An 8631-nucleotide genomic window follows, 5' to 3' on the forward strand; every position below is an offset into this window, starting at 1 on the left:
TCCCACAGAGCTGGACTAATGCCGCATCTCTGATCCAGCCACTAAATGCTAACTGTAATAGTATATCTGCATACATAAATCTACATACTTTACAGATTGTTACTAACAGGAAATTATACAAAATGTCAATATTAGAATGTCACTCTCAATTCAAATTTGCAAAGAGAAAACAAAGGATTTAACACTTATTGTTCAGTTTTTACGACCTTTCTGAAGCTGCCCAATACCCGCAATTTATTCAGTTTCTTTTCCAGCCTCTCCATTTTCTTTGTAGAGATCATTGTGGGACAACGGCACACTCCGGAAAAAAAGTTTTTTAGTCTGCATGCTGACTTTTTTTTAGGTATACTTACTGCAGAATGTAGTGCTTGGAATAAGCATGTAGTGGTAAATGGGACCTTACTGTTCACTTTTAGGGCAGTGAGTGCACATAAGGTCCCAAATACAAAAACTGCACTAAACCCACACATTGAAACACACTTACACTGTATATATGCTGAGCTGTGCACAATATATAATCTCCTTCATGAAGAAGGACACAAAGATTCAGATATGCGGCACAAAGATGCTAAAAAGGAAGCAGGTGTGTATTTCATTTGGTATTCATGACTGACATTTTCCTCATAGTTAGACCCCCCCCCCCGCTGTTTAATTAAGTTACAAACTGTTAATGCCGTCATGCAGCATATCAATCAGCTCACGTCTGTGAAATGTTTTATCATCACCAAGCAGACTAAATACCACAGCAGATTCTGACAATGATAAAAGAAATGTCAACGCTTTCCTCGTCATACATTTTTTAAAGCATTCAAGCCTCAGGATTACATTAAAACAGACGCTTGATCAGAAAAATGACAGTGTGGGCAAACTATCATCAACCTCATGATGCCATAGACCTTTTTTATTGATTTTTTTTTCAGTTTTCACAACAGCAGCAGTGCTTTTTTGTGCTCCAAGTGGGTTGGATTTCATCCTCCAGAGCAGAGCAGTTACAGTGCATCGCCAATGTGTGCAGAAGCGTTGTACAGCAGAAGCTAACCTGGATGAAATGCAACTTCCATTGGATTGACAGAGCCACCAGATGAGTTTCACACTGAGCTGATCAATACTGTACACAAAGAGGCTATTCATCACAGAGCTGCAGTAGAGCAGGATGGCTACAGTACGTCCACACTGCAATTTGGCTCAAACATCTAACATGGCTGCTGAGAGGTCACTGAATTAGGCCTATATGACAAGATGGGGAGCCTGTGTGGTCATGGTTCTCTGGCAGCCATCTTCGATGTTGTGAGGGGAAATTACAGTCATAGAGCAGGACTTTCTGTTTTTTATTTTTATTTTATTTTTTACGCACTCTTTTGGCTTCTACTGGTGTAACAAACTCCCTGCAGCTGTTTAGTCGCAAGCTTTTTGAGTTCTTCAGGGTCAGTTACTTTTTCCTCTTTAATTTTGATAACAAATGCATGTTTAATTTTATTTTTTTAAATATATATATATTGGTAAATAAGCTTTTTTGCTTTCTTGCTAAGAATTAGATGAACCGATTTATACCACTCTCATGGCGTTATGTTTAAAATGAATTATACAACAGTTAGCTCCAACCAAGCAATTTGATTGGACAGGAGGCATTCAGTGAGTGCTGGTATACAGTATAACAGCACTGAGACTTTTTACCATGCTTATATCACTCTGCTTCACAGGTGTTCTGAGACGTTAATTATGTCAACCATCAATTAGCCCAAAATGGTCGTCGTAACAAACAAATATATTTCCACAAATAAGAGAGTTAAATAATGAATGGTCATTACAAAAAGGACGAAGGGATGGAAAAAAGCATTAATACTTCTCTCATGTACTCATATGACATGAGAAGACGACGCAACACGCTGATTAAGCTGTCAACTCACTAGCATCACACGTATGCCACCAAAGCGGCTGTCAACAGACTCTTATTTCACTGGTCACAAAATAAACAGAAACTATTGTTTGTGGCAATGTGTAGACCTAGCTTTCACAAAGTAGTAAGCTAGTGTGCAGGAGTGGTTCATGGGTTGCTTGGAAACAGTCCAGTCCCCATTCAGTTGCAAGGCTATTAATGTATGTCAAATAATTTATGAAATAAATATACAAATCATAACCTGTTGCCACTTTTGGCAGTGGAAATGTTGTGCCCACCCTCTGGTCTTCCACTCAGCTCGCCTTATTGAGTAAGTGCCTCAATTTTAAGCCACAAACACCCTTTAGTATTGTTAACTATCAATGTTAGCTCTGTTACTACCGTTAGCAGTGTCAGCATGGCTAGTGGTGCTAACATAGTTAACGATGCTAAAAGAGTTTTGCAGCTCAAAATTAAACTGCTTACTCACCAAGGCGACCTGGGCGAAGACCAGAGGGCAGGCACAATGTTTCCACAGCAGCGTGTTCCACCATGGGGACAGCATTACCACCTGTATTGCCAAATGAGTGATGTTGTTAGCTAGTTAACCTTAGCTCCCATTCGCAGTGTTGAGGGGCCTCGAAACCAGTGGAGACCAGAGGCTGAGGTTTCATGCAAAGATTTCCACATGTTCAACATAGCTAGCCGGCTGCAAAGCCAAGAGAAAGTAAAAGGCAAGACAGGTACATCACAAACATTAACATTTGGCCACCTCTATATAGATAGCTCTCTGAAATACAGATAATGAAGCACAGGATTAAAAGGACAGGTCTCTTGTATTTCACCTCTTTTTTTTTCTTCAAAATTAACTGGTTAGTTACTGGTCAATGGGTTAAAACTGAAATGTAAAAACAACAATTTTTGGCCGGTCATAATTGTGATATGTGTTACTGAGCTTTAAAAGTGTTGGTGGGTGCATTTCAGAGAAAGCCAGACTAGGTGTTCGCCCTTGTTTCCAGTCTTTATGCTAAGCTGGGATAACCATCTTTAGCTCTAGCTCCATACTTAAAGGGGAACATCAGCATGTGTTTCAAGATACTGGGGAGAATGACTGAATATGTTTTACAAGTAGTGTAAAGCCTTCAGTGTCTCCAGAGGGTGCTGTGTAATGTCCTAAAGTGGTATCACTTTAATCAGCATCTGTGAGATCTGAAGACTACAAGTAATAAAACTGGAGGTGTGGAAACAGAAAGAACTGATTCGGCCAGGCCTCTGTAGCTCGCTGCTCATCTGAGCTGCAGGCTAGATGCTCCAGGATAGATTAGCCGTTACTCACATAACACACCAGAATCTCTGACAGAACTGTCAGTGGTCAGTTTGCATTGTGGGTAATGCAGGCACCAGGTTTTGACAAGGAAGAAGACAATGTAATAAAAAAAGACAATATCTCTGCTGCACTAATTTTGGTCCTTTAAAAAAACTGTCCATCGTCCATCATCAGTCAGTCGACAGTGTTACATAAGTGCAATGATGAATCAGTGGAGTACTTTTTTAGCACATGAGAGTGATATCAAATGTTGCATCTAACTCGAAGCAACAAGGCAAATTAACCTATTTCGCATAATTTTTCCTTCAAATTATAGGACAGGGTTCCTACACGTATTTAAGATTACATTCTGAGATTTCCTAAATTATTGCACCACATGTACAGAACAGGGCCGTAGCTTGGAGGGCAATTCCCTATCACAACCCCCATACCCACCCCCTACTACTGAAACCACCTCCAGTTTAATTTAGTTTTCAGCAACAGAAATGCTAAAATGTAAGAATTTTGTTGCTAAGAAATTGCAGAATTGGCCTTTAAAAACTCACCGTGTGTAATTTAAACTTCTCAGGTTGTCAAAACCCCAAAATTTCAAGAAGTGGCTTCAGTGTCCTCGGGGATAGCTACAGCCCTGGACATGTACAGCCTGATTTCCATCACCAGTACTTTGTTGTTGTAACAGTTTTTGCTTTTTCTCTGAAAACCTGCAAGCAAACAGATTTTTATTTTATTTTTTTTTTTTCCCCAAAGATTTTCCTTTAAGGGATCAGCAGCAGCTAAAGCTTGACATTTAGCATGTGACGGTCTGGTGGGAGGAAAAAGGGTGATTTTGATCAGAATACCATGACATTTTCCAGCGTTTTAAAAAAACCTTCTTCCACAATTTTTCTAGGTGTGGAAGACACAAATGCCAAATTCCAGGAGATGACTGAACCCTGCATCATCAACCCTGTTCGACTAGATTTGGAGTTGGATTTGTTTAGCCTGATATGAAATGGAACATCAAAGCTAATATCAACAATTAAGAATGCATCTTTAACAAGAGGTCTGGTAGATAGAATTGGTTTCACAATACTGGCTCTTCATTCCCTCAGAGTCCGTCTTTTTGCACTATTTTACAGTATGATACCCATTCAACTTGGCAAAACCCAGACTGTTTAGCAAATTAATGTAAAAATCACACTGATGCATACAGATTCATACATTTACACTCAATTTGAAGCCTTGTTTAAAGTGAACACCAGTCACAGCGAGAAAAGAAAAGCAAACAACATACACTGGCCACAAGAATAAACCAAACCTGTGTCTTTTTCCTCAAACTGAAATCATGCTTTTCTTTCCATCTGGGCCAGGCACGTCTGAAGAACTAAACTAAACTTGTTGTAGGCACCAGTATTTCCCCTTATTGAGTCAGGAAAATGAAACACAAATCTTATTTTTTGCCCTTGGGGCTCATGGTAGCTTAGTCCTAAGCTGTTTTGTGCTTACAAGCCAACTGACGTTGACTGTCAAACTCATATGGCAAAGTGAGTCTGTAGGCTACAGTCCAGTGCAGCACGTACAGGCGGGGCCCCTGCATCTGGGGCTATGGGCTTTCTCCAAGTCATTAAAACAACACTATCATCTGCAAACCAGTCACAGAGCTTCTATATCATAACACCCACTGACATTTCTCCTTTGAGCCAACAGCAGCTGGCTATTTTCTTTTAGAAATTCCAATGGTTGAGAAACGGCAGCCATTCATTACGCAGCGCCATCAGATAATACAATGCAGACTGGATGGCAGGTCAATGCATTTTCACAGTCCTCTGCACCATCTATCAGGTATAAGCTCATTCTGCAGCCACATTATCATAAACAATCTGGATGTTATGCTGTCCTCAGGGAAAACCTGGGGAGTGAAATATTAGTGGGTGATGGTGGGGTTGATTCGATTCTAGCATTATACAGGTGATTAGAGATGGAATTTGCAGGGGAGTGGGAGGGGTGGTAATTATGGCTAGTAATCGTCGTTTATGCCCTGCAGCATCTAAACCGTATTAGTTTGTGGAAAGCCTGCTTGAAGTCCTCGTTGGACATGGTGTAAATAATGGGGTTGATTAAAGAGTTGAGGTAACCCAGCCAGGTGAAAATGTCAAATAACTCCGGGTGGAAGCAGGACTCGCAGACAGACACTAGAAGAGTGTAAATGAAAAACGGGAGCCAGCATATGATGTAGGCTCCCAGGATTATTCCCAAAGTTTTGGTCGCCTTCCTCTCTCTGGCGGCGGAGATCCGCTTCTTCTCCAGCAGCGCGTCGGACACAGTGACTTTGACTTGGTTCACGTTCGCGGACGAGGTAGTGTCACAGGAAGAGGTGTCGTTAGTCCCGTAGTTGAGGGAGGTTGTGGACGCCACCGAGCCGGGGGAGTTGGTGATCAGGTGCGCCGAGGTGAGTCTCTTCCCCGGCTTGTTGTGGGACTGCTTCAGGATGCGCTTTCGGGCTTCCACGTAAATCCTCCCGTACAGGGCGATGAGCAGCAGCGTGGGGATGTAGAAAGCGCCGAAGGTGGAGTAGATGGTGTAGAAAATGTGGTCGGTGTTCACGTTGCAGCTCGTCACCTCCTCTGCTTTCACCTGGCGCCAGAAGAAAGGCGGCAGGGAGATGGAGATGGCGATCACCCAGGCGGTGGCGATCATCCCGGCTGCGCGCCCCATCGTGCGCTTCTTGGAGTACTCCACCGCGTCCGTGATGGCCCAGTAGCGGTCCAGCGCAATTACGCACAGGTGGAGTATGGACGCAGTGCAACACGTTATATCCGAGGACAGCCAGATGTCACACACCACCTGCCCGAGTGTCCAGGTTTGGCTGACCGTGTACAGCGCGCTGATGGGCATCACCAAAATGGACACCAGCAGGTCCGTGACTGCCAGGGATGCGATCAGAAAGTTTGCCGGCGTGTGTAATTTGCGGGATTGGTAAATTGTGGCGATGACGAACGCGTTTGAGAGCGTGGTGGCCAAAGTTATGAGGGCTAAGGTCACGGCTAGACCCGCTTGGAAAGCCACACTAGTGTCCTTCTCCTCTTCTTTCGACGTGAAATTGGCATGGGTGTAGTTGGTGGAGATGTTCAACAGCTCTCCGTAGATGACAGGCGTTGGTTTGAGCTCACTGGCATTCTCCATCCCTCCACCTTTACCTCGTCAGATCCCCCTGTCATTGAGCTCAAAGGAAAGCCTGGAGATCACCCCGAAATCACTCAAATATTCATCCACCGCGCGCGTTTCTCGTCTTTTGTAAAGCCAGAATAAAAGCGGCTCCATGTCCAGCAGAAGCGCAGCAGCAGCAGCAGCAGCAGCAGTTATCCAACAATCAGCCGACAAGTGCTGCCACAAAGACACACTTCTGCCTCCTCCTCTTCATTTTATTCATTTCATCCGCAGCATTTTATACTCTTTCATCAACTTAAATAATATCCAAGAAATAAAAATTAAAATGGCACACAGAGCGGCCTCTCTATCATCCACAGATGTGTTTCTGTGATATAAAAATCATTTCCCACATCATCCAGTGTCAAAGGGAAAAATGAAAATACTTTGTTGTCTCTATTAGCTGGTTTTTAATCCGTTCAGTGTCTCCTCACAAGTTCAGAGCTGCTGAAGTCTGACTCCTGGTTTTATACTGCCAATGCAGGGCAGAGTTCTCTCTCTCTCTCTCTCTCTCTCTCTCTCTCTCTCTCTCAGACATGGTAAAAGGACTCCTGTTTTTTTTTTTTTTTTCATGTGACTGATTTTTAAAGCTTATACCGATACTGAGATCTGTCGATAAATTGGCCAGTTTTTTTCTTTTTATCATGACTCAAACTCTCCCTTTTAATCAAACCTTTGATTTGATGATAATGAACTGTGGCAAAGATAAAGTGACTGGGACATTTAACAATATGCAAATAATCTTGTCAGAGCCCTCTGGTGGACAAACCATGCCATTCAGTTCATTTAGTCTTATGGCTTTCAGTCACATCACATGATCTTCATTAAAGGTGCTATTGATTACATTTGCCACTAGATGACGCACCCTCCCTCCCTCCTTACATTGCACCGCAACACATTCTCACTCCGACCTCGTCACATATTGATGTTTAATCATGGAATTTCCACGTCCACATACGACGTGCAAGGTACCCTGGGTGCGTTGGTTGTTGATGTTCTGGGACACCATGTCAAGTTCTGCCTGTTACATGCATTCAAAATACTCTTAGTACTTTGGCACACCAACCTGGTTGGGTTTGGGCAACAAAAAAGAACAGGGTTTGGCTTTAGAATCTTACGGGACTTCTTATGGGACGCGAACACCGTTCTCTGAAGGTGAAAGTCAGTGTTTGTTGGACCCATCCACCACTCCATCCCCGTCAGACTTTTGCCACCTTAACTTTCATCCTTGTCCCGCCACATTTCCCCCTGATGTCGCCAGGCGCCATTAAACTATAAAGGCAACTGGCCACGTATCATGGTGACATTAAAGGACACCTTTTTTGTTGGTTTCTGACACCATGAGTCCCTGCCCAAGCACCAGATTTTGACGACTTCAGAGCGAGACCGAGCTGTACACTGATGTCACCACATCTCCAGTGTTTCCCATACATTCATTTATCTGTGGCAGTGCGCCACGAATAAATTATCTCCGCCACATATAGATTTTTCTGCTTTTGGCGCTACCTGTTCGACCTCGCTCATAAACACATTATAATGGGACTCAGTGTCTGTGAATGTAGCTTGTCATTACAATTCCGGTGCAATAGGTGGCGGTATGCATCGTAAAGACGCACTTAACGCACCTGGTCCACCAGAAGAAGAAGAAGCAGACGTAGTAGCAGAACGGATCCAAAGACCTCTCGGTACAAATATGTGGGCAAACAAGTCCAAAAGTGGTCCAAACAACTCTAACTCATCATGTTTTATTAGCTGTTTTATTAGCCTGTGTTAACATAGGTGGAAGCTCAACATGTGCAGAGACATTAACTCACGCTGTTAGTAGTGTTAACTGCAGCGCGAGTCCCGTAGCAGCTCGCCACCCTGTTAATCAATTACAGCGGCTCCATTGGCAACGGGAGTGGCACAACAACCCCGCCTGTCGCGCACACAACTCTATTTTATGTGGCTCTTCTATTTTTGTCGCGCTATGCTCCCCTACGCGACCCTCCAGCAGATAAAAACTATATGAAATAGTGTGCTAAACGAGCACAATGTGTTTTTAAATGAATAAACCATTATCAGAGGTGATATGTGATGATTTTTTCCATGCATTTACCCATGTTTATCCGTGACATTGTGTAAATGTCCGTGGCGGACATTTGAAAGCGAGTAGATGACAAACAGTACAGTAAACTTGTAGATAACTCAAATATATGTAATAACTTAGGTGGAAAATGCTTTAACATTTCATGCAGCCTAC

The 8631-nt window shown here is 43.0% G+C and overlaps 1 protein-coding gene across 1 annotated transcript; it reads right to left on the reverse strand.

The window, feature by feature from the left end:
- Positions 1-893: 893 nt before the first annotated feature.
- On the reverse strand, positions 894-6400 carry LOC125897529 (5-hydroxytryptamine receptor 1B-like). Its single transcript, XM_049590930.1, is given in 2 exon segments — positions 894-6382; positions 6385-6400. Coding segments are annotated over 2 exon segments (1185 nt in total). The 3' UTR covers positions 894-5213.
- Between the last annotated feature and the right edge of the window lie 2231 nt (positions 6401-8631).

The sequence above is a fragment of the Epinephelus fuscoguttatus genome, linkage group LG11 (genome assembly GCF_011397635.1).
Source record: "Epinephelus fuscoguttatus linkage group LG11, E.fuscoguttatus.final_Chr_v1".
Taxonomy (NCBI): domain Eukaryota; kingdom Metazoa; phylum Chordata; class Actinopteri; order Perciformes; family Serranidae; genus Epinephelus; species Epinephelus fuscoguttatus.